Consider the following 27,163-nt stretch of genomic DNA (forward strand, 5'->3'; position numbering starts at 1 on the left):
CAGACATACATGCCCTTAGGGCATGTATGTGTGCCACATGTGCACACATGCAGGAATCAGGGGTGCAACAGGGTGTCACTGTGACACCCTGCCACCCTTGATTGTGCTCCCCCCATTACCGAATCGGTATTTACCGATTCGGCAATGGTAACTGGCTTCCCATTGATTCCTATGGGCCTCCTGGCCCATAGGAATCAATGGGAAGCCAGTTACCATTACCGAATCGGTAAATACCGATTCTAAATTACCGACCCATTCCGAAACGGTAAATATTACCGATGGATTACCTACATATCATTTTCCACTTCATAAATACCAAATTGGTAAAATTCGGTATTTATGAAGAGGTAAATGTTAGGCTACCTACATATGGCCCTTAGTCTTTAGCAATGCTGTACTTAGTGTAATACCTCAATCCTCATTCATCCCTTTAAAGGGAGTACTTCACTATAAGTCCAGACGTATCTCCTCTTCAAGCAACTTTGATTATATTTGTCATACCTTAAGAGACCTTCACTTGCTACTTATTGCTGTAGAGTAAATTCAGAATTGGCTGCTGAACATATATTGTAAAAAGGGATTCATCTAAAAACAACTCGTTATCTAGTCCATCTACTCACCATTTTGGGGGAACACTGTGTCTCAGGAGCAAAGGCTTTAGAAGCCTCAAATTCAGCATCTCCTAAATATTACATCAGACCTTCACAGGCTTGTGGAATTTTCTCTCAATACCTATAAGAACTCACTTCTCCATGCTCTCTTTCAGAAAACTGCTAGAAACTCATAATGGCTTGTTTTTATGTTTTATGTGTTTCTGATATATATATATATATATATATATATATTAATTAGAAGCAAAAGCGTTTCCCCGTTTAGGGAGCCCCAAGCCCTTCAGGGTGGCCTCACCTTGTGAGCACGGAGCAGCCCACGAATCCACACTAGAAGAACAGAGACGTGAGGCCCATTACCTGGAACATCTTTATTTCAAAAGTTTTACAGCAGCGCTTATTTCCTTCTGGTCCAACGTTTCGGCGGAAATGCCTTGCTCACGGACAGGAATGTAAGCGCCCAGGTGCGCTTGGTCGTAATTTATTAGCTGCATCACGTGACTGCAATCATCAGTACTCTCGGTCCCATAATGCACTGTGAAGTAAGTTTAGCAATTTATAATGGCAGTCCATAAATGTTTGATGCCCCACTGGCGAATTTAATCTTCACAGGCACTAATGTTGTTTTAGGGCTCGTTTTTGGCAGGCAGGTGAGAAAATGTCCATATTGCAGCAAACTTCACTTGTCACTTATGAAAGGCTGTTGTTACCAGGCACGATCACGACGGGAGGTAATCCCATCAGAAACCCTTCCATGCGCCGATCCTTTTTGCTAGATTAGCTCTCCCTCGTGGGTCGGGGGCGCATGTGGACTGAGCTCCTCCATCAACATTAATTAGAAGCAAAAGCGTTTCCCCGTTTAGGGAGCCCCAAGCCCTTCAGGGTGGCCTCACCTTGTGAGCACGGAGCAGCCCACGAATCCACACTAGAAGAACAGAGACGTGAGGCCCATTACCTGGAACATCTTTATTTCAAAAGTTTTACAGCAGCGCTTATTTCCTTCTAGTCCAACGTTTCGGCGGAAATGCCTTGCTCACGGACAGGAATGTAAGCGCCCAGGTGCGCTTGGTCGTAATTTATTAGCTGCATCACGTGACTGCAATCATCAGTACTCTCAGTCCCACAATGCACTGTGATGTAAGTTTAGCAATTTATAATGGCAGTCCATAAATGTTTGATGCCCCACTGGCGAATTTAATCTTCACAGGCACTAATGTTGTTTTAGGGCTCGTTTTTGGCAGGCAAACTTCACTTGTCACTTATGAAAGGCTGTTGTTACCAGGCACGACATATATATATATATATATATATATATATATATATATATATATATATATATATATATATATATATATATATATATATGTCTTTCCCATTGCGCAAACCCTGCACCCCATGCTCCCCCCATGCGCCCACCCTGCCACCCGCTAGTCATGTCGGCCGCCACTGAATATTTGCATGACACCTGACTTCACTTGAAAGTAACAACAGAAGAAAGCATTCCCAAGCTGATGAGATCAGTTGCTGCTAGGGAAAACTGGAACTCAGATCTCTTCCTGAACGTAACCCACCAGAAACAGGGTTCTTCTTATTATCAGTGTTGCTCTTCACACTAATTCACAGGAAATGGTACACGGGTCTTTTACCAAAACAAACCATAGCCACTCTTCGTTCCAGTACAAGGTTTGGGAGCTCAGCTTAACACTCTAGCTACATCTCAGCCAACACCCTAGGAATACTGTGAAAAGTGAGTAGTTCCAGTTATCTTTACTATGAGAGATTAAAACATTAGTTTTAAAATAATAATCTCCACACTGTTGTAGGCAGAATTTCTACCACACTGGTCTATGGGAATTAACTATTTGGATATGGTTCAGAATGTAGCTGACATAAAACCTGCCCTGATCTCACTCACTTTTCTCAATTGTCTCCCCACTAAAGTGGATGCCATCTTTAAATCTGTAGGTATGAACTACAACACCATCCACTAGAAGCCAGCAAGACACGAGGCTAAAGTACTAACTTTTCTGAATGGTGGTTAGACCTGACATCCTTGGCATAGTATTGCCCCAAACCTTTCGGCTTTACCCCTCTTGTTTGCTGAATTTGTGTTTTGTTGGCTTTAGGTGCTAAAGTTCTTGCGCTCTTTCCTTCAAACATGTTTACATTGGCTTTCACATAATTGGCACATTTAATTTACTTGCAGGTCCATAGTAAATGGCACTATATGTACCCAGGGTCTGTAAATTAAGTGCTACCAGTGAGCATGCAGCACACATTGTGCCACTCACTAAAGTAATGTTTTAAAACCTGCCTCATGCCTGCCACTGCAGCCTGTAGTGCAGTTTTAAACTGCAATTTCTGCCTGGCAAAGAACACCTTTTGCCAGGTCGAAATCATCCTTTTTAATACAAACAAGTCAACCCTAAGGTAGGCCCTAAAAGTTCATAGGGCATGTTGCATTGTATTTCAAAAGTAGGCCATGTGGGTTTAAGTTTTACATGTCAGTGAAGAACTCCTTAAGTCATTTCTCACTGTGAGCAAGGCCTATCTCTTCCATTGACTAAGACTGGGTAGCCTTATTATTTTTAATAAAAGGTAAATGTGTATTGGGAGCAGATATAGATAGACTTAAACTAATTGTAATTTAAAATTCGCTGTAGAGTTGGATTGAAGTCACAATTCTGAAACACCACATTTTCTTGACCCAACCATTTATGCTTTCTGCCAGTTCCCTGGGTTACATTACTGTGAATGGCTCTGCTGTTGGGTTTTGTGTATTCCGCCCAGACAGTGAGACAAAGGAAGATTAGATGTGGACAGGATGAGCAATCCTGAAAGGATGGTTTAGAAAGAGCTGCAGCCTGCCTCACTTAAATTTCAAAAGGCTTTGCCTACTGCACACAAAGGAACCTGACACTAGTCCTGTGTCACCCCAAACGTCTTGGAGCCTTGAAGGAAGGGGAAGAACTTTCCAGAACCAGATGTGGGGGTAGTATAGAGAATCCACAAGTTCAAAGGCTAGCACCAGGTATGAATGCTAGATCTCCAGAGCCACTCATCAGTACTCTCCTGGACCTGTGGACATTACAGAAGAAGGACTGCTTTGTTCCCAGAGGTTCTGTCCTGATACATGAGGGCTTCCTTGACTCCGAGAGGCATTCTCTGTTGCTTGAGGTCTGTCCTGCTCTCTGGGAAGAGAGACTGGACCTGCTCCCTTCATTCCAGGCTACCTGAGTCACTCCAAGGGTCAGGTGCCTGAACTCCAGTCTGAGCTACAGGAACACAACAAGAGCCAGAGGCCTGCCTGAAACTGACCTACTGCACTGGACATGCTTGGACCTGCAACTGGCCCTGCCTGAGTCCCTGATCCCCAAGTGGTGCCTCCCCAGGTCCTGGACCCTTGGCTGGCATCGGTTGAGCTCCGCCTGTGAAAAAAGTTGAAACCCTGACAATTTGGGCTCTTCGCAACCACAAACAGGACTGCTCGCACTGAAACTATGCTGCCCGTAATGAACGCCAATGCGGAGCCCCTCTAAACCCGACTTTTTGTGCTACATCGATCACCAGTGGACATCGACAAAGATCTGCAATTTGTGCTAAAGCTACAACAGCCCACAGTGACAGCCAACCTGAAGCTCAAGCAATGACTCTCTGTGTCATCCAATTGGATATTCAGGCTACAGCTATGATAGTCTGCTATGCCAAGCCTGCTCTTCAAGCTACAGTGACGACCATCCACAACACTCTCCATGCTCCTTGCAGTCTCCTTCACTGTCAATTGAACTCTTTGCTCGAGACTTTAAGAAAGTTACTATTTCAGCTGGACTGACCTGGTCCCTGTATTCAGTCCATGCATCATCACGGTCTGCCTGAACATGTAACATTTCCCGGTCTGGTACAACCAAATGATCGCAAGTGGCATTGCTGTTTTAGGTGCTATATCTACCTAAAACTTTAAAAATGGAATAGCTCCAATTCTACCTATTAGATTTGTGTTTTTCTGTTATTTTATTTATTACATTTTAATCTATTTTCTTAAATTGATTTGGGATTTTCTTGTGTTGTGTTTTCACTTTATTACTGTTTGAGTGTTGCATACATACTTTACACATTGCTTCTATGTTAAGCCTGAATGCTTTTGTGCCATGCTACCAGAAGGTTAAGCACAGCTTAATTTACTGACATTTGTGGTCCACCCTGATGAGGACAGTGGCTGTTCCCTGAGTGGGGCTTCCACCTCCTTCAACTAATAACCCACTTTCTTACAATGGTCTTCCTAAAGGAACAGCAAAGGCAAAATATGATGATTCCCAAAAATCAGATGCAATCAGTGATGATTGCATCTTTGGTTATCTGTAAATACTCCCGACTCTTCTCACAAAAGGTATCAATACTGCGAATTGTTTTTGATTCTTTTTTATTTTCCATAAAGTCTGCTGTGACCTTTTTCAGCTGAATCTACAGGTTTTCTTCACACAGCAGAGCTCCACATTATAGAAACACATTGCTCTCTTCAGGAATGTGCAAAATGTGCCATTAATTGCTAATAATTCATAACTTTTGTAAATCCATGAATAAGTTCACCTATTTCCCACAGTTTAGTTGTAAAATTGTAACTTACAGTTTTACCCCCCTCCACAAATCATATATAATAACAGTTGCTCCCCCTTCAAGGGTTTGCACAGAAGGAAGATGAGTCTTAATGTGGGGTTACAAAATAGATGGGCATGTAGTCCGATTAAATGTCGCCATGCGCCATGTTCTCACTAATATGCAGGTATGGTTCTCCAGGGGAAACAGGGGTCATAAGTTTGAGACTGTGGGCATAATTACTGTTAACTAGAATTGTGCTGAGGGTTACCATCCAGTTCACATATGAAGCTGCTGCACAAGGTTAGACAATGTATAGTGGTTTGTGGTAATAAGCACTAGAATAAACCCATTTTCACTCCTCTATGACTGATTTAATTAATCTAATTAATTTCACTCAGAAAATACACTCTCAGAAAAACTAATGCTAATAGCATGATTCTTCCCAGTGAAATGCTAAAATAAGCTGTTTTACCACAGACATGATAAATGCCTCTAATTAGAGGATCATGTCCCAACATATATTGTCCACTAACTAAATAACTATAATCACATTCACTCATTACAATAATTTTCGAAGCTTTCCAATCATCATGGTTCTCAGGCATCATGCAAATCACTCCTTTTTTCTGATTAATTTGAATTCTAGAATGCGTCTTTGAACTTCTAAGTCCTTCTTCAGCTTATTCTTGTAATTTAATCTTGCTTGACTCTTTAGTGTTTCCACAGATCTTCATTCTCCTTTCATTAAATTCACAAATCAAATTACGCTCCACATTACTTTAGTTTGCGCACTCTCTTCTTGTATAGCAATAATGGGTCTATTATTTTAGTTATTAAATATCAAACTCAGACAACTTTTCAAATAGTAATTCATAATCTGTTTCGAACTCCATCAACAAACCCTGTCCAAATAATACTGACAAATATATGCTGCATCACAAAGCGTACCTCAACAGAAGATGATATTTGTTAATCCCCTCTGTAAAAAGACAGATAAGTATGTACAAATGCAACATCTGCTCACATTCATAATTTCCCTATACTCTGCAAGCAAATTAACATGAATATATGACCAAATCTAAAATCTTTTGTATTTTACTATGATATGTCATTGTCAACATATCTTCAGAAGCATACCTAACAGCATTTATAAACTCACTAAGGGCCTGATCAAACAATGGCTCCTGGGGGGCACAACTGTGACGAAGAATTGTCAGTACACTTGGGTTAACCACCTCTTGAGTCAACTTCAATTTCAACACTCCTGAAATGATTTTTTATTTTTTTATTTTGAATTTCCATAAATGCCTTTTATAGTGTTTTTAATCAGATCCAGAGAATGTGGGTTTATCTGGAAAATGTGGATGAAAACTTTTTATTGGCACTTTATAGATGTCTAGATGAACTAATCAAACTTTGTCTTTACAATCATGATATAGAAGAATTTATATCTGTTGCCGCGCAGCATAGTATATATATATATATATCTGTTTTGTCTTTGTTATTCATTTTAGTAGAATTATGCGAACAATTGTTGTTTTGTTGTTTTGTTCAGATCACAGGTTGGATTGAATAGAAAGCAGTTGAGAAAATTATGAAGCTTTGTTCATTGTCTTGAAGACCAGCCAAGTTTGCAGCCAAACAATTTTGTACAATTTTGCAAAATAGAAAGAAGTACCCAAGCAGGGACTACAAATGAGATGGCAGAAACTATTTTCTATTATTTTCTATGTTTCTATTATTTTGCATACTGTCTTAAATGCTAGAATTTTATTACAAATTTAAAAATAAGGCATGTTATATTATGCCCACTGGGGCTAGACCGTTAGAATAATTATGGCTGACTCCACAAAATATTCAATGAAATAGAGTGGAAAGCTCAAATTGTTAATGAGCGTGTTGACAATAAAGTTTTGATGTAACTTTGATTTAAAATGTTCTCAGCCCACAGGGGCATGATATTATAGCATCTAAATAGAAGGTTGGAGAAATACACAATCATGTGAACAATAAAGTTTTGTTGTAATCCAGAATTGAAAAAAATGGAACAACATAAAAGTGTTTATATAGAAGCTGCTTTTCAAATCCTACATCAGAGAAAGATGTATCTGACAAAATTCAAATATGTTCTCTTTCTTTGATTTACACATTTATTTTGTATTCACTTTAAAAGATGAAAATTTGAGTGATGTAACTCACTGAAGTCTTTTTACCATGATTGTTAAATCACATGACTGTTTATTTTAGCACACTAACCAAAGACACTCTTACTCGTGATCAAGGGGTTGTCCCCGAAACGCGTTGGGTCTTGACGAAAGCGTGAAATAAAATACCGCTGTATTAGAATCTACTGTAATTGCCACAGTATGGGATGCTCTGAAGGCATTTTGGAGAGGCACTATTATCAGCAGAGCCTCTCAGAGACGGAAGATTTATAGGGAGAAGATCACAAACCTAGAAGTTGAAATGAAATTTATTGAACAACAACTCAGTACCCCTTCAGGGTCTAAAAGTGAGCAAGAAAAATTTGCGGACCTAAAAAGACAATTGGAGAGCATTCTACAAGAAAGGGTTGCTAGGAGATGGGAGACAAGTAAAAATTCCCACTTTGAGTTTGGGGAAGCAGCAGGGAAGGTGTTAGCCTGGAAAATAAAATCAGATCAAACCAAAAAATATATTAGAGAGATAAAGCTAGAAGGCGAACAATCCCCCCGAACTTCAAACTTGGATATCGGGAAAGCTTTTCAGGATTTTTTTCAGGCCATTTATAAAGAGGATATCATAGATGATCACTTTGTAAGGGATTCTTGGTTGGATAAAGTATCCCTGCCAAGTCTCACACATGCTCAAAGTAGCTGCTTGGAATCTGAAATTTCAGAAGTAGAGGTCAGAAAAGCTACCGGGCAACTTAAGCAAGGGAAAGCAGCTGGCCCCGACGGCTTACCAGCAGAATTATATTGTGCGATGAGCGAGGCTATCATACCAACTCTGATGATCCTTTTTAACAGTATTCTTTTAAGAGGTGATGACCCTCCAAAATCGTGGAGTGAAGCTACTATAGTTTTGATACTTAAAGCTGGGAAAGACCCAACTGAGTGCGGATCTTACCGTCCGATTTCACTCCTCAATAACGACTACAACATTTTTGCAGCCATTATGTCCTCCGGGTTGGGGAAGGTCATCGCCTCAATTATACATCAGGATCAGAAAGGATTTATAAAAGGCCGTCAGCTGGCAGACCTCACGCATGATTTAGTCGGGGCCATTGACATCGCCTCCAACTTCTCCCTCCCGTTAGCTACTCTTACTCTAGATGCAACTAAGGCCTTTGACAGGGTGAGCTGGCCCTACTTGGCCGCGGTCTTGAAAAAATGTAAGTTTGGAGACAACTTCTGTTGGGCGATCTCTCTTCTGTATAAGGCCCCAGCTGCTAGACTCTTAGTTAATACCACTCTCTCAGAACCCGTTAAAATCACAAGGGGGACAAGACAGAGCTGCCCCCTTTCCCCCCTTCTCTTCAATCTGTACATTGAACCTTTTGCTCAGGTACTACGAGAAGAGGTCAACATCCCCCTTTTAATTACGAGGGGTGGGAAAGGAGGGTAGCCCTGTATGCGGAAGACATTCTTATTTTTACAGCTGACCCGGTCTTAGCATTCCCAACCGTCATTAAGCGCGCAGAGGAATTCGGGCGGATATCCGGATACGAGATAAACGCAAGTAAAACGGAGATAATGGTGTGGAATATAAATAATGTACAACTTGAGGTTACTTCCTCTATGCGATATCTCGGTATTCGTATCACCCAAGAAGTTGGGAATATTGCGCAAAACAACTTAGATCGGGTCTTTAAAGATTGTCAGAAAAAATTAAAAGCTTGGGCCTACCTCCCCCTATCTATACTGGGGAGAGTAAATTTAGTACAGATGTCCATCCTTCCTAAGTTCACATTTATTTTTAACACCATTCCCCTTGCCTTTGACCCTAAACAAATAGATAAATCTCAGCGAGGAATTAATTCTTTTATTTGGGAATATAAAGCCACTAGATTGGCATGGAAGAAACTGAGAAGGAGGAGGGAAAAGGGTGGGCTGGCTTTACCCGACCTACAGTATTATGCGTGGGCCTTTCAATTGTCCTATTCCAGAATGCTTTTGAAATCGCCAACTACCACTTCGATAAGATTAATGTTTCAGGCCCTGTTAGCTGGGGCTGAATTACCATCTCAGGGATTTTTGTTTAAGTTTGAAGACCAAAAGTTTTTTAAGAAAGTTAAACTAAAGACTCTCCAATCTATGGCTAGACTTTGGGCTCAGATCAAAAAGAAAATAGGGTTGTCCTATTTTTCAAACTATGCCCCGGTGTGGGACTCCCCGGGTCTACCAATGTGTTTGAGGGACGGGCTGGCGATTCCTTTGAAACATGCTGGAATTGTAAGGTGGGGAGAGCTGTTGGTAAACGATTCAATTCTGACATGGGATGAACTACGGGACAAGGTTGGTTCCGGGCTATCGAGGTTTAAATACATGCAGCTTGATAGTTGGGCCCGGGCTCTCGGTAGCAAAGCTCTCCCGCTGGGAAAATTCAGTAACCTGGAATATCAGCTTGTGGTTAGGCAGGCGGGCGGTAAAGAGGTGGCCTTTTGGTATTGGAGTATTTTGGAGGAGGTGGATGGAGACTTTAATCTCCCAGATCAACTATGGGGGGAGGAGATGGGCCGTCAGTGTGAGCAATTATGGCTAATCTCATTTACTCTTTTACATAAAATAGTCAAACCTGCTTGGCTAAGGCGTAACCACCTTTTCACCGTTCACCGGGCATACCTCTCTCCTCTTCGACTATCAAAGTGTATACCAGGAAAGAGGTGTAACAAATGCAATATTCCTGAAGCATCAGATACACACATGTTCAAGGACTGCCCTTCTATCTGCATTTTTTGGGAGAAAATAAAGGTGACGTTGGACTCCATATTCAACTTTCCCGTGCCCATTACCTTGTCACTAGTTATTTTAGCTATAGATGAAAATATTCTTGGCCAGGCAAGATCCTTTCTTTTCTATGCTATCCTTCTGGCTAGACGACAAATATGTAGGTTTTGGGTAGATGCCACTGCTCCATCACATGAAGATTGGTTGACATCCTTATATGATACATCTAAGGTGGACCTGGCTAGATGTGCTAGCAAAAAAAGCTTGGCTTTCTGGGACTTTTTGTTAAAGTGAAAATAGGTACACCGGGGTTTTTTTTTTTTTCCGGGTCCTATGATTATGCCTACTTTACTCCATGGATCTTGAACACCGGTCTCCTGTTCAATGATTCTGCTATCAGGTTGAAAGATACCTTGACGGAGTAACCTTGCTAACCTGCATCCCTCCTCGTGGATCTATCTTCCACCATTCTGTAAATTGTGTCCTGGAACGAGAGTTAACCTCAAAATCCGGATGTGTCTTCTCAGTTCACGACACACTAGGTGGTTGGTGTTTCCTTTAAGTGGGTAACGGCAAATGAGGACAAAAATAAATAAATAAAATACCGCTGTATTGTGTTTCATTTTATAAAGTGAAATCCCTTTCCAGGGGATTGTTGTGTTATGTCTATTGCTTCGTCGTGTTTGACCAACCGTGTGGGAGTGGTATTCTATATTATCTGATGAAGTATGAAGCAGGCCACTATCCAAGTGGTTTTCAATATAACACTTCTCTTCAGGCGTAAAAAAGCATGTGGGTTGAGTATACTCTATGAGGTTTTCTGGGTTCTATCAGAGGGAAGGTTGCATATGATGCTGATAAGTCTCTTAGAACAGTGGTAATACTGGGCCCATGTGCACAGCTTTCTCAAATGCCCTATTCCTTATATTTTCCAGTTTGCAGAGGGGGAAATGTTATTGGGGATAACTTGAACATAGTATTAGGTAGCACTAAGGGAAGGTCCATGCAGAATTTTAGAGGCACAAGGACAATATTGCAGGCAGAGAGTTGCTAGAATGGGTGGTTCACTCAACATGACCGTGTCAATGCCTTCACACCTCATGCTTCCATAACCATGAAGATGCTGAAATGGCTCCCAATCAGCACCTCCAAACCCATCCCGCATGCCCTTGTCACAAGCAAGATGGACTATGAAAAAACCCTCTATGCCGAGATTAACACAAAACTCACCAGAAGGGCTGCAGACAATTCAGAACTTGGTGGCCAGAATCACTCCCAACCTCTCATACTGCACTCGTATCACACCACCTCTGAAGGAGCTGTTCTGGCTCCTCATTCACAAAGGAGCATAATTCAAACTCCTCGCCCACACTTTCCAGGAACTACATAACACTGATGCAGCATACCTCAACAATCGCATCAGCTTTCACAAACATTCCAGACACTTCCGTTCATCTGGACTCCTACTTGCACAAATTCTAGGCGTACAGAAAGCCAGATATGTTGGTAAAGCTTTCTCCTTCCTCCTACATCGCTCCCCAAAAATAGAATGACTTGCCACTACACATAAGAGCCTACTCCTCATTTCTAGAATTCCGCAAGCAGTAGAACATTGTGCCTTTTGAATAGTCCCACTAGGCCCTAGGTGTAACTAGCCTCACATCTGCCCAACGCCCGGATACCCTCCTGGGTAATAGTGTGCTCTACAATTGTGTGCACCATAACATACCATAATCATCTGTAGAGTCTTGTATAAAGACACCTTCAAATTACATTTTACTCGACAGCTCACAAATCCTACACCTGTCTAGATCATTTTGTGGAGAATAAAAAGATATTGTGTTGTGCATTTCATTCAGATGTTGGTCACACTGCCTTGCCAAAACATGCTCTGATATCTCTAATGCTAATGACAAAGGCTTCACCTTATATGGGAAGGCACAATAAGTATTTAATGATAACCTGTTGAATGATACAGTTGTTAGAGGAGAAAAAGTATAATGCTTCTGAAACATTTTACTTGAGAATGACTCAGAGGAGGTTTCAGTAGCAACACTGTGGTATATGTCGTCTAAGAATGCTTTATGGTGATAGCATTCTGCACAAGCAATGCACAGGTGGAGGCTGTCAAATTAAGAAAGCATTTTAAGTATTCCTGAAGAGATACAAATACAGATTTTTGGTGCAAGATTTATTTATTCAGGCTAACATCAAAGCCTTAAACCTAGACAAGGCTGAATATGCTATGGGTAGACTTAAACATAAATATTACACAGAAGGCAAAAAAATAAGTGGTACTTTTAGCTCGCAAGCTGGAGGCTAAGATCATGAGTGAAACGATGAATGAATGATAGACAAAAAAGAATAAAAACTGCGCTAGTCAGAATGTTTGCTCCTGTATTGGGACAATGGTTCCTACAGATTGTATGTGTGATGCAGCCATCACAGTAATTTCAGTGCAAAAATTCATGAAGTTACCAGACTGACATCTGTGGTATGGCTTTAAGCATGTCAGAATATGATGGGATTCTCTATCTTGTCTTTGAGGGCTCCCTTGAGGGATCTAGAATGTGCATTGTGTGAAAGGAGCAGTTTAAAGGTGGTCTCAGAGGTTGATGGAATGTTTCTCTATGTTGGATTGCATTTAAGAGAATAAAAGCTAATTGACTGCACATCAAGTCATACAGAGCATCGTTTCCACATTGGCAACAAGCTGAAAACAACCTGCATTTCTGTGTGTAACTCAAATTAGAGGAAATCTACAGCGAGCATAGTGAAACGTGTGGGAAAGCAGAGAAGAGGAAAAGAAACATCTCAACACGGCAGTAGACAGGAAACGCCAGGAGAAATCTACTTGTGAGAATGCCGCTGCCCGCGTCCCACGCAGGGGGACATCAGCAGGGCAGCCCTCTAGTGGCCGCCCGACGGAGCCCCCCCCCCCTGCTCCGCCTCTCTAGCGAGGCCGCGCCTCGGGGAGGGGAGGCCCCAATGGGTTTGTCTTAGGGAGGCGTGCCGCGAGGCTAGACCCCCCTATTAAGCGCCTCACCCCCTCAGATCTTCCTCTGCTTCCTGCGCTCCTGGCCACGCGAATTGGCGCTCCTGGCCACGCGAGATATGGGTCCATTGTCTGGCGTCAGTTCTTCCACTGTCGGTTCCTGGCGTCGGCATTTTCCGGTGAGTGCAGGGGTGTTGTTGCCCCCTCCCATGTAGTCTTTTGTCGGCGGTGTGGGCTAGGCGGGGGACAGTCGGGCGCCGTGGCAGTTGTCCCGGGCCCCATTTGGAGTGGGGGTCGGGTTTGTGCAGTGAGTGGTTCCCTGGTTGCCCGTGTGGGGTCCTTCTTCCGAATGCATCCAGGGATCAGCGGGGTTAGGCGCGGCAGCCAGAGCAGAGTTGCGTTGGGGAGTTAGGCAACAGCGCTGAAAGAAGTTTACCGGCGGCATCAGTCGAGCGGGTTATTTGAATTTACCGCCTTGGGATCAGTTGTGCGCGCGGGTAATATATGCGAGCACAGCGACCACGTATGGTGCATAGTGAGGGCAGACATTACGGCCGTGTAAAGCGCTACACTGAATGAAATTATAACTAGCGAGGCGCTTTGTGGTTGGTTTTCCACCTGGCTTTCTGGCAGCAAGCGGTCTTCGTGGCTCATGCTGTTGGCGGCCATTGTACGACATGTTTTAAATAATTCCACTTCGTTGACCATGGCACGTCCCGTAATTTGCTCATGGTTTGTTTTCCACCTGGCTGGCTGAGCCACCTTGTCACCGATGGCCTAATATATATGTACTATAAGTACATTGTGTATTTCTGAACTTAGTTTTCATCTTTTCTTACATTGTACCTCATAATGTAACCACGTGATGCTTTTAAAGCCGCAAGTTTAATAGTTGTTGTTTCTCATCTTGCGTGAAAGGGAGTTTCACTTGGCAAAGAATGGCTCAATGTGCATAGCTACCGCAGGTTCCAATTGAACAGTTACAAATTTTCAAAATTCAGAACAATTTTGTGTGCTAGTTTCACTGTTTCGCAAAAGTTACTAATGCAAAGTAGCTTCGAACAGAGGTAGTGCATACACTTTTCTCGGGGAAGCAGCTCGACTTCACACCCTTTGCACATAGGGCGAAATGGTTTGATATTTTGGTTAGGAGCCTGTGGGCCCAGTCATGCGGTGCTCATGTGTTATATAATTGGATATAGTTGCCCAGGGGTGTTGTACATGATGGCGGTTCTGAGTGCGGCAAGTTGCTGGTGCGGGCGACAGTAATCATTCTGGTGAGGACCATGGGCCCGTCGTGCGTTTTGATAACGTAAGTAGTGCCCCCTTTGTTAGCAATATCCTGATGCTATGGCTGGTATTTGCGGTGTGATTGCTCTCCTGAAATTCGTAGTAGGTCTAGGGGGGTCACGGTGAGGAGACACATTGCACAGTTTTGGCGCTAATGTAACCGATTGCAGACGTTATCAAAGTTTACTTACTTGGAGCATTTTGTGTTCGTATTGCCGCTGCCCGCAGGGGAAATCAGCAGGGCAGCTCCCAAGTGCTGCGGAAAATGATACAGGGCCGCCCCTTACAATTGTAATTGTTTTGAACGCGATTGCCAGCAGTGTGTGATGTTGTCACAATCCGATGTGAATCTCTGGGTTACTAACGTTTAGGTTTTTGGTGCGTGCCGGGGCGGTTCGGCAGAGTCGCGCTCTATATATGGCGATCAGACCCGTGGATGAATCAGGGAGGGGATGTGGAGCTCAGGCTAGCCTGCCGACTTTGGGGCTGAGTGCCGGAGTTCGAGTCTCGGGGTCGCTTCCGCTTCCTGTGATTCTGGGGCGGGTCGCCTGGTCTCTCCGTGCCTGCTGGTGTAGTGTAAATACGGTGCTCGTGTGAAGCGCTCCGCTGCCTTCGGGTCGAGTTCGCGCTATATAAATATGCAACAATTTCGGCCGTTAAGCGCCGATAATACCTGCTTTCGCCGCGTGCCACTGTACTTCGGTGTAGTTAGTGCAGAGAGTAATGTGCCTGCTGCAAAGAACGTGTGCCAAGCGGATTGCAGAGTGCGTATGATGTAAATAGGTCAGCAGGTTCTTGTGTTCAAAAGAGGCATCCTTTTGTTACTTGCAAGGTATATCTGAAAGCCCTAATAGTCAACAGTGAGCTCGAACGCTCATCCTAGAGCTGCATACAGGGTGCCATGCATGCACAGTAGAACAGTAACTGATGCTGTACCCACCATATGTGTTGAATAGCTAAATACTTATAAGGTCCAAAGGCGAGACCAATTGCATTGCAAATGCTTGTTTTACTTCTGCCGCTATCCCTTTTCTGTAAGTGCGGTTTCCTCCCCGATGCTGCTCTTCTACGTGCCTCTGGGTGCACGGTCTGCGCTTCGTCTGTGGGGCTCCTGCACTTGCACCTGCTGCTTTGGGGGAGGGGGCTGTTGCCACGGCTTCCAGAAAGCGCGCTTGTGTGGGCGATGCAGCGATCATTCATCGGCGCAAAGTTCACCCGATTCCTAACATCTAATTGCTTCTGCATCCGACTTAGTTAGTAAGGGCACAAAATATATGTACTAATTCTCATAGCCGCTTACAAGTGACCTTAGAGTGTAATGTTTTCCTTTGCGTGAACCACACGCAGTCCAACAAATCCGATACAAAACACGGCTCCCATCATCTGTCGAGGTGGACAGTTGTATTAGGAAAGTAGCAGCGTGTAAAATGGGCGGGAACTGCTGTCAGGCTTCCTAGCTTTCAATACGAAGAGACGAGTAGCCAACAAAACAAACAAACAAGGGACGGCAGGCATTTGGAGCGAAGCGGCCATCTTAGCATGATGCAGTTTTGTGCTACAGCAGGAGGTTCCTTGCAGGAAAGTTGAGACATATTACACGTTGCATGAAATTTCAAAAAATAAATTACAGATCATGAACTTTTCTATGGCAAGTGCAGTAAAATAATTGCATTGCTCGTGTTGCTTTCTATATACAAGAACGAATATTTATTTTCCTTATAATCATTATAAACATGATTAAGGTATGCTACTTTAGTAGTTCTTTTTATGCTTTCTGATTTTACTTGCTGATGGTGCTTTTCTTAAGACTGTTGTCAATGATCGGCGCTTGTTTCGCACAATGGGTCTAGTTTTATTAGTTTTTGGCCAATGGTAGTTTTCGTTAGCCAGTTTCGGAATAGCTGTTATTGCAGGACACTAGAAGCGGTTGTGTGTATGTCCAAGTTGGGGAAGGTTTTTCTTGTGATACAGGCAAGCTTGCATTGTGATGCACCAGTGCCAATGGCCTTCGGTATCGGCCCGGCATCATCGTGCATAGGCACGCATTTAATATGAATAAAAAAAATTTAAAAAACCCACATTCTTATGTCCTTTTGCAGTGTCGTTGAGGGCTAGTGGATTCTATACAACTTCAAGTCATGATGATACTTTTTAGAGACATTTGTTGTTGGCTTCGACTTTGGCATCGACGGGAGCCTCCCCAGAGCTGTGGCGGAGTTACAGGGCGATCTGGAGGCAGAAGGGTACAGTAAGGGTACCTCTGCGACAGGCGGTACAGTAAGGGTACCCCTGTCCGGCACAGTAAGGGTGCCCGAGCCAAGGTCCGGGAGCCGAAGCAGGTTCTGGGAAGACCGTGACAGCGCCCCGTTAGTCCTTCGGGCGGTTGGGGGGCCTGACCAACCGGGGGTGTGCCACAACATGCTCCGCCCCCGTTAAAAGGGGCGGGAGTATTAGACAGATCACGTGATCCAAAGGAGGATCTAAACAAATTGTGCCGCACTGCAGGGCATCGACCCACCGTGCGTGCTGGCTCGCAAGGCGGGAGGAGCAGCGAGGGGCTGCTTGCCCTGGATCGCCCGTAAGATAACCCACTTATCATCATACTTATGTTGTATGAAATAAACCTGCGACAGTTCTTCACCCATAACAAAAGTGTCAGTGTAATCTTTGGGTGACGTCTGTGCATGCGTGTTGTGTGGAGTGGATGACGGTGTGGTCACTATGCCGCTGCCCGCGTCCCACACAGGGGGACATCAGCAGGGCAGCCCTCTAGTGGCCGCCCGACGGAGCCCCCCCCTGCTCCGCCTCTCTAGCGAGGCCGCGCCTCGGGGAGGGGAGGCCCCAATGGGTTTGTCTTAGGGAGGCGTGCCGCGAGGCTAGACCCCCCTCTTAAGCGCCTCACCCCCTCAGATCTTCCTCTGCTTCCTGCGCTCCTGGCCACGCGAATTCCCACCCTTTCCGTTTACCCTGCGCGGCAGAGGCAGCGCGCTATTGGAATGTTGTAATGTTTTTTTTCTTGCGTTGCAGGCGGAGTTACAGGGCGATCTGGAGGCAGAAGGGTACAGTAAGGGTACCTCTGCGACAGGCGGTACAGTAAGGGTACCCCTGTCCGGCACAGTAAGGGTGCCCGAGCCAAGGTCCGGGAGCCGAAGGAGGTTCTGGGAAGACCGCAACGGCGCCCCATTAGTCCTTCGGGCGGTTGGGGGGCCTGACTAACCGGGGGTGTGCCACAACACGCTCCGCCCCCGTTAAAAGGGGCGGGAGTATTAGACAGATCACGTGATCCAAAGGAGGATCTGAAAAAATTGTGCCGCACTGCAGGGCATCGACCCACCGTGCGTGCTGGCTCGCAAGGCGGGCGGAGCAGCGAGGGGCTGCTTGCCCTGGATCGCCCGTAAGATAACCCACTTATCTTCATACTTATGTTGTATGAAATAAACCTGCGACAGTTCTTCACCCATAACAAAAGTGTCAGTGTAATCTTTGGGTGACGTCTGTGCATGCGTGTTGTGTGGAGCGGATGACGGTGTGGTCACTATGGTTGGGGTACGGGTATGTGGGACTGCTGTCAACAAACAATGATGATTGTGACAAGTAACTTGTGTGCCCGTTACTCACTGCACGAGCTGCCCGGCATTGAACGAGTGTTTGCATGAGTCAAACTGTCATTCATACTGCGCGTGTTCTTGAGTGAGCGCTGTCATGGGGTCACACAGCATGTGCTCTCTAACAAGCGCTGTCGTGGGCCTTGCTGCATCGGAGAGCTTTCTCTCTCTGTGCATCAGCATTTCGTCACAGAGGACTTTCCCCTGCTGGCTATGTCGCAGATTCCTGCTCGTCTTCACGTCTTTCTCAGCATGTCAGTGCACCTTCAAGGACTTCTTTTGTGATGTTCCTAGTTGCTTTGCGTGAACTGCCGTATACACACAAAATACACGCATGCGCAGCTTGATTTCCTCAGCCCTGATTGGCTGACAAGTGGCGGGGAATGCATTGCTACATTTTCTTTTGTTCTTTTTGTCCGATCGCACAATATCAACAGGTACTCTGGTGTTGTATCGAACATCGGATAGATGTAAGGCAGATCCTGTTGGATTTGAGGCGGCATAATCTTTAAAGGGAAAATCTCAGGTATTGTATTGAAAACAGTTGTTACAAGTTCGGTTATTTTGATTTGTTGTTTTATTGTCCTCTTTTGAGCAGTGGACTTGGAGAGTTGGTTATTATTTTAATCTGTTATTTTGCTGGCCTCTATTTCAGCACTGACTTTGAAGATAGATAATCAGTTAAAAGTAAACTGCCTATTTAAAGATGTTCAAGACATAAACTGTCTATTTAGGGTTGCACAAGAGGTTTCTGGCAGACGGAAGTTAGGAAAGTTATTATACATAATGTTACCCCTCCGCCGCTTTTCTTATCTTTCCCAGATGAGCCAACAATCAAATGGGCAAAGTGGAAAAGGGCATTTCTACATTATGCTACAGTATATGGGAACACATTATAAAAGGAAAACAGCTTTTCTGTTACATTGCCTTGGCCCGGAGGGACTGAAGGTTTGAATAAATTTGAGGTGTTTGTTAAGAAATTGGACAATCATTATCTACTCAAAGTTAGCACGATACTAGAGCAGTACGATTTTGGTAGGAGAATGCAGCGATCTCAGCAATTAGTTTAAAATTACATTACAGATTTACACAAACTGGGTGCTTCATGTAAATTTGAAGGTTTAATTGCCGAATGCATCCATGATCAGCTCATGCTAAGGCATAACATCAAAAAGGTCAGGGACAAACTATGGCAGAAGGATGACCCTAAATTAAATGAGGTTCATTTAATTTGGAAAACAATTGAGCATTTGTTAGCTTGTGCGGAAGTTTTAAAAAAGGGTTGTGATAAGAGAGAAGAATCTTCAGAAAGAATACAGAGTGTGACTAAAAAAAAGGTATAGCACCTTGGAATGAGTGTGAAAATGAACCCATTTTCCCTGGTGCAAAGAAGTATAGCAAGGAGAAAAATGTTGATAATCAGAAGAAAATAATAAAGGGGAATTATTTTCGTTGTGGTGCCCAAGGGCACTTAGCAAACAACAAAACTTGTCCTGCCTGGGCTGTCGAGTGCAGGGTTTGTGGGAAGATTGGACATTTTGGAAAATGTTGAAGGTCTCAAGATAAGTTAAAGACAGTGAGAGAAATGTATGTGGAAAATGATTGTGCGTAAAATGAATTATTTTGTGGAGATATAGTTTTTCAAGTAGGACATCAGAACAAGAATAGTCCCATGGATTGGGTACATATTTATGGTTCTGCTGTAAGAATTTTGTTTGACTCGGGTGTCAAGATCTCTTAGATTCCAAGGAAGTTCTAGTTAGAGGAGCTGCTAAACAAAGTAAAAGTATTTAAGACTGATATTCTCCTTCTAGCTTATGGGGGGCAAACCATCAAACTGGATAGGTATTTTATTTGAAAAATTGCATATAAGGGTAGGTTCACAGTGGGAAAAATGTACATTTCCACCATGCACATTCTAGATCCCTCAAGGCAGCTCTCAATGTCAACACAGAGAATCCGATCATATTCTAACATACTAAAAGCTATACCACATATCATCCCATCACCATAAAAATTAAATGAGAATACAATAAACAACAAATATACTACCAACAAGAATAAATAAGAATAGAATAAACACCAAATGTACTAAATAGAAATACTACAAATCAATTACTCTACATTACACATAATCTCTCATGAAACTATGTTTTCGTTTTGCCCTTCCTCTTCGCCTACACCTCCTATCTTCATGAAGATTTTCCTCTTGTACACTTTCAAGCCTTCCTTGCCAATAATTCTCTTCATCTCCCAAACAACGCTGAAATGCCATAATCCTACTAAAATTACATATTCTATTATTCTCCAATTGTACTGCATTCTGAAACAATTTGACCATGATTATGGGATTAGAAAATCTAAACCTGCCACCAACATGAGGTTTTTTAACTCTCACTAGATCACCCAATTTTTCTGTGGTAGAACACCCTGTTAAACCTTTTCAAACTAACGTTTGATTCAGGATGATAAAGTGACATTTTTAATGTTTTATCCCTTTTTTGTTAGGAATTCCTCCATTTTACTGGAGTTCTATTTCACCCAGTTGTCCATAAAGAGGCGCTTCAGAATTCCTTCCCTGGAAAAAAAGAATCTTAAATACATTACTTGTTTCTATATTTTGAGATACATATATTTTTGGCCACTCAAAGTGAGTAAAGGGCACACAAGTTACTTGCCACAATCATCATTGCTTGTCGACAGTAGCCCCGAATACCTGCACTCCCGCCATTCTCACAAGTAGATTTCTCCCGGCTTTTCCTCTGTCTACCATGGTATTGAGATGTTTCTTTTGCTCTTCTCTGCTTTTCTGGCCGTTTAAGAATGCTCACTCTAGATTTCCTCTAATTTGAGTTACACACAGCCACCTGGGTTGTTTTTAGCTTAAAAGCCTTTTAAGTCTTCCTGAAGAGATACAAATACATACTTTTAGTGCAAGTTATTCAATTCAGGCAAAGGTCAAAGCCCTAGACCTATGCAAGGCTGATTATGCCATGTACAGGCTTAAACATAAATATTACACTGAAGGCAAACAAGCAGTGGAACTAATAAGTAGCAAGCTGGAGGCTAAGATCACTAGTAAAAGGATGAAGTAGTGATAAAAAAAAAGAAACAAAACTGTGCTAGTCAGAATATTTGCTCCTTTAGTGAGACAATAGATTCTACAGACGCTTGGCCTACTATAGATCTTTGTGAATGGGTACTACGTCACGACGGTGATGGATATTCCGTCCAGCGAAATATAAATCCCATCATATCCTGTGGTATTTATATTTTGGCAGACCGAGTATCCGTCACTGTTGTGTCAGAGTAAACAATACGCCAGGATCTAAATCAGGCCCTCTATGTGATGCAGCCATCACAGTAATTTCAGTGCAGAAACTGGTGCAGCAGCCAGACTGACATCCTTCGTAAATATAAATGGTAGGATTTTCACAGAATCCAGTCTGCAGCAGCTTGTTGCTGTGGGACTGGTAGACCCAGATCCATCTGGCTATATTCAGTGATACCAATAAGGGAATAGTATTTAAAGGGTTTTATATATAGTTGAGATCATTCAGTGAATCCATAAAAATGTTTTGATGTTCTTGTTAGATGCTGAAAATGTGTTTGATTGTCAATTGGACCTACCTTTGCCATACACTCCACCAGTAGCGGCTCACATAGGTCATGCTGCGGGGCAGTAGGGTGGGGCGGGGGAGGGGCAGGGTGGGAGGTAGCAAACACGGACATACGACGGAACGGAGGAACGTAATAATTACTTTCCTCAATTCCGTCCTATGTCCATGTTTGCTTCCCCGCCCACCGTCCTCCTCCGCCGCCTCGCCACACCACCCTATGCAAGCCACTACTGCACTCCACTCATTGGGTTTAGGTCAGGCTTGTATGCATGGATCTTGCAAACTACAGAATTTTCAGAGTGAATAGAGTTACCTTGCAGAATACTTATATTATGTGGAGGATAAAACACACCTCGCTGGCTATAAACTGGGATGCAATACTGTCAGAGCTCCGCACCGCTAACATTACCTCTACGTCCCTCGTCCTTGACCCAGTCATCACTAATGAGGTATTCCACAAGACAGGAAACAAAACAGGAAACGCTTTTTAGGCTCCACCCACCCTCCCGTCAGGGGCTATAACCTAGCCAACCAAAAGCACATCCTGTTTTGTTTCCTGTCAGTGGACCTGACGGGGACGCTGGGGTAGGTGCCGGGCACTTACCTGCTTCAAGTTGCTGTTGTCCTGTGGTGTCCTCCTCTGCTGGGCTTTGGGGGCGCTGCTGGACCTCCGTAGGACTTCATTGAGTTGGGCTGCTGGGCTTCCTGGACTCTCCGGGTTCCTGGTTGCTGGTGCTGCTGGGCTGTGCTGGCTTCCTGTGGTTCCTGCTTCTGCTGCTCCTTCACGGCTCTCCTTAGGTGTTTGGATGGTTTTTCTCAACTTGCCTGCGAGGTTGAAGTGCCCGTATTGGGGTCCGGGCGCTCCCTGTTGTGTTTTTTGTTCACTCGGGTTCTTCGAGTACTCCGTTTGGCTTTTGGAGGCGTTCTGTTCTCGGAGCGCCCGGGTTGGGGTCTGGGCGCTCCCTGCGGTACTGTGGAGCACTCGAGTTGCACCGAGTGCTCCGCTGGACATTTGGCGCCATTTTAGCTGGAGGAGCGCCCGGTTTAGGGTCTGGGCGCTCCATGGGCTCCATTTCCCGGCTCTCGCTTCTTCTACCCCGGGCGGGGCCTTTGTTGTTGAGCGCCCGGTGTGCGGTCCGGGTACTCGATTGTTTTGATTGGCCCGTCTTCCGATGGAGCGCCCAGGATAGGGTCCGGGTGCTCGGTTGTTTTGATTGGCCCGCCTTCCGTTGGAGCGCCCGGGATGGGGTCCGGGCGCTCCGTGTTCTATTTTCTTTGGGGCACTCGGGTTGGGGGCCGAGTGCTCATTCTTTCTGACGGCGGTGGTCGCGGCGACCGGGTGGGCTCCGGTTGCGCTGCTGGGTGCTGTTCTGCCTTCGGCGGCCGCGCGCTGCCTTGTTTTCAGTAATCCTGTCCTGGCCACGCCCCCTTTTGCCTCACTTTCGGGCTTCTGCTGGGTGCTTGGGGGGCGGGGTTTGTCTTGGTTCTTTTTCTTCATAAGGAGGTGGTTGGTTATTACTCTGCTTCTCTGCTGCCGTGTAGGTCTTGCTGCATTACTTGCTGTTCCTTTGCTCGCTGCTGCTTCTTTATGAGGAAACATCATAGGAAGCGGAGGCATGTGTCTCCTGTGTCCTCTTCCTCTTCTCCTCCAGACAGTGGGGATCCTGCTCCTGCAGGGAAGCGTCCCAGGTTGGATGAGGACCGGTTGAAGCGTCTGATTTTGGAGACTTTATCTGACCTGAAGTCCTCCAAGAAATCTTCTGGGAGTCGTTCTTGTGGGGGTGCGGCCCTTTATTCTGACATTTCCTCTTCTGGGTCCTCTGATGACGCTTCTTTGGGTGCGGTGGATCTGAAGGGGAAGTATATTTCCAGGGAACTGTTGCCGGACTTACTTTCTCATGTGCGTGAGAACATGGGGTTTCCGGATGACGCTGTGGCCAGTACTTCATCGGATGCTGTTCTGCCGCAATTTCGGAAGCCTGTTGCTTCTTCGCTTCCTATTTATCCATTTGTGATGGATGTACTCTTGAATGAGTGGAAGGACCCAGATCATATTATGTTGCCGCGCTTCATGTCGAAGCTTTACCCTTTGCAGGACATGGAGGAGTCTTTTCCTGAGTCTGTGCATGTGGACTCCATTGTCGCTAGTTTGGTTGGTCGTCCTTCCATGGCTGATGATAACATTCTTCGTGATGGAGTAGATAAGAAGATTGAATCTGCTTTACGCAAATCCTATTCTGGTTCTCACCTGGCCATCCGTTCTGGTATCTATGGTGCTTATGTCGCTCAATCTCTCTTGACTGACTTTAAGACTTTATTTTCAACTATGCAGGAGGGTGGCTGCTGTCCGGATTTGCTGGAATCAATGGAGCGTCAGGCTGAATTCCTTTCGGATATTGCTTTCGATTCTGTGCGTGCTTCTGCGCTGTCTTGTGGTTCCTCTATCGCTGCTTGTAGGAATCTGTTGTTGAAGGGTTTGAATACTGATGCCGCCCAGAGGTCCATGGCTTTGCGTTTGCCCTTTACCGGCCCTCGTCTCTTTGGGGACGCTCTTGAAGATAGGCTGCATAAGGTGTTCAAGGAGCGCAAACATTCTTTTCCCTTCCGGAGGCAGCCTTCCCGTAAGGATTTTTCCTTTTCTCAGGCCAAGACCTTTCACCAGCCTTCCAGGTTTCAGCATTCCTCCTTTAAGGGTTCTAGAGGTGCTGGTCGTGGTTTCCCTTGGAAGTTCCAGAAGAAGCCTCCTCGTGATGCTGGTCCTGGGCCGCAGCGTTCCTGACTATGCCTCTCCGGTCATGGGTCCCGCTGGAGTGGTGCCCGCGGTTGGTGGAAGATTGAGGTTGTTGCTTCCAGCTTGGCGTCTGTCGACCTCCGATCAGTGGGTGCTGGATGTCCTGGACCGGGGGTATCGGATCGAGTTCCTGTCCCGTCCTCCTCCCTCGGGTGTGGTGCGGACTCCGACTCCCTTGTGCCGCTCCCATCGCCAGTCCTTGAGGGACGGTGTTCAGGCTCCGTTTTTGAAGGACGCGATTGTTCCCGTTCCCCGGTTGGAGTGGGGTCTGGGGACCTATTCGATTGTTTTCCTGGTTCCGAAAGTCACAGGAGGGTGTCGGATTGTCATCAATCTCCAGAGTCTGAACCTGTTTGTGAGGAAGATCCCGTTCAAGATGGAGACTTTGCAGCGAGTGGTTCCTCTGATTCAGGCCTGCTGGGTGTTTGCTACTCTGGATCTCCAGGACGCCTACCTTCATGTGCCGGTGGCTCGGGAGGATCAGATGTTCCTGCGTTTCTGCCTGGAGGGTCATCATTGGCAGTTCTGTGTCCTTCCATTTGGTCTCCGGTCCGCTCCCCGAGTGTTCACCAAGGTGGTTGCTCCATTGGTGGCCCTTCTTCACCTCTGAGGGGTGTCGGTGTTCCCCTACCTGGACGATTGGCTGCTCCAGGCCCCTTCCCCGGGGGGCATGTCTCAGCACCTGTCCTTGACCATCCTTACGCTAGAAAGTCATGAGTTTCTGGTGAACTTTCCGAAGTGCCAGCTCCTTCCTGCTACTCGACGGACTTTTATAGGGGCCGTCTTCAATTCGGTCCTGGGCAAGGTGTTCCTGCCGGATTCACAGATTCGGCGTCTTCAGTACCTGTTGCGGACCTTGTTGTCCCAGGCTGCGGCCCCCCTTCTTCAGTGGCTCGAGGTTCAGGGTCATATGGCCGCTACTGTCTTCACGGTGCCCTGGGCCAGGGTTCATCTTCAGCCTCTGCTGTGGCATGTTCAGCATTGGGTGCCATTTCCAGTTCGGGACTATGCTCTGTCTGTGCCAGTGTCTCTGGGGGTAGTGTCAGCTCTCCAGTGGTGGCTGGATTCCGCAAATCTCTCGAAGGGGATGTGGATTCACCTGCCGCCTCCTTTGGTGTTGACAACGGATGCCAGTGCGTCCGGTTGGGGGGCCACGCTGGGGCCGTGGTCTGTTCAGGCTCGTTGGCTCCGGGTGGAGTCCTGCCGCCAATTGGAGGGAACTGTCTGCTGTGGCCAGGGCTCTTTGTTTCTTCTAATCCCGTCTGCTGGGGTGCAATGTCCTGGTGAGGTCGGACAACTCCGTGACTGTGGCTTACTTCAACCACCAGGGCAGTACTCGCAGCCCTTCCTTGAATTTGGTGGACTGTGCGATTGCGGGTTGGGCGGGAGTGTCATTTCCTGGCTCTCTCTGCTCAGCATATCTGGGGGTGGACAATGTGGTGGCGGACGCCTTGAGTCGCAGGTTTCCATCTTCCCTCTCCCTGTGTCTCTCCCCCAGGGTGTTCCGGTTGATCTGTCGGAGGTTCGGGACTCCCCTGCTGGACTTGTTTGCCTCCCGGACGGATGCTCAACTCCCCCTGTTTTGTTCTCGGACCCCGGAGTTGGGTGCTTGGGGGGGTGGAGGCGTTGTCTCTTTGGTGGCCCCCTTGGTTGCTGTACGCCTTCCCCTCCTTCCACCTGATTCCTACCTTCTTGCTGAAGGTCCAGAGGGTGGGTGCCCGGGTGGTGGTGGTCTTGCCTCACTGGGCGCGGAGGTCCTGGTTCTCGTTGTTGTTGAGCCTGGCGGTGGGCCCTCCTTGGATTCTTCCACGTTATCCGTCTCTCCTGAGGTCCCCCTCCCCTTCCCTCCTGGTCCCTCTCACCTTGGTGGTCTGGAGGTTGAACGGTTGTCGCTTGGGGTCCGGGGTTTGCCTGATCACCTCATCACTGTGATGCAGGGGTCCCGTAGGGGTTCTACTTTGTCCTCCTACTCTAAACATTGGGCTTCTTTCTCCTCCTGGTGTTCGGGGCTTGGTCTCTCTCCTGTCTCTTGTCCTATTGCTGCCATTCTGCAGTTTTTCTTGGATGGGTTTCAGAAGAAGTACGCTTTATCTACTCTGAGGGGGCAGTGGGCTGCTCTTTGGGCTTTCCGGGATCCTGATTCTCTTCCTTCTTCGGATGGTTTGTTGGTTTCCCGTTTGTTCCGGAGTTTCTCTCTGTCCTCTCCTTCTTCGCGCTCTCCGGTTCCTCCTTGGGATCTCTCTTTGGTCTTGGGTGCTCTGCAGTCTGCTCCTTTTTGAGCCCTTGGAGTCGGTGGACCTTAAGTTCCTCTCTTTTAAGGTGGCGTTTTTGCTTGCTGTGACTTCTGTCCGGCGGTTGGGTGAGCTCACTGCCTTGCGTTGTTCTCCTCCCTTTTTGCGTTTCTTGGATGACGCAGTGGTCCTTTCTTTGGATCCTGGGTTTGTTCCCAAGATTCGTTCACGTTTTCATTGCACTCAGGAGTTGATTCTTCCTTCTTTCTGTCCTTCTCCTTCTTCGCCTGCTGAGTTGTTGCTTCACTCTCTGGACGTGCGGCGTGCTTTGTCCCTTTATGTTGCCCAGTCTGCGGGGTTCCGTTCTTCGGTCTCCCTCTTTGTGGCTTTTGGTATGGCTGGTCAGGGTAAGGCTGTGCCTCGGCTTACTCTGGGTCGCTGGATCAAGTCTGTTATTTCTGTGGCTTATCAGGGCTCTGGTTTGCCTTGCCTTTCTGTT

The 27,163-nt window shown here is 45.7% G+C and overlaps 1 protein-coding gene across 1 annotated transcript; it reads left to right on the forward strand.

Moving 5' to 3' along the window:
• Positions 1 to 22,400: 22,400 nt before the first annotated feature.
• Positions 22,401 to 26,994, forward strand: LOC146799623 (lamina-associated polypeptide 2, isoforms alpha/zeta-like). Its single transcript, XM_085628090.1, has 2 exons — positions 22,401 to 22,776; positions 22,833 to 26,994. The coding sequence occupies exon 2, from the start codon at positions 23,231 to 23,233 to the stop codon at positions 24,419 to 24,421; it is 1,191 nt and encodes a 396-aa protein (XP_085484216.1). The 5' UTR covers positions 22,401 to 22,776; positions 22,833 to 23,230; the 3' UTR covers positions 24,422 to 26,994.
• Positions 26,995 to 27,163: the final 169 nt, after the last annotated feature.

The sequence above is a fragment of the Triturus cristatus genome, chromosome 9 (assembly GCF_964204655.1).
Source record: "Triturus cristatus chromosome 9, aTriCri1.1, whole genome shotgun sequence".
In the NCBI taxonomy this organism is placed as follows: Eukaryota; Metazoa; Chordata; class Amphibia; order Caudata; family Salamandridae; genus Triturus; species Triturus cristatus.

Bases quoted from the DNA above. Each gene is read 5' to 3' on its own strand.
- LOC146799623 (XM_085628090.1), top strand. From the start codon at position 23,231: ATGAGGAAACATCATAGGAAGCGGAGGCATGTGTCTCCTGTGTCCTCT.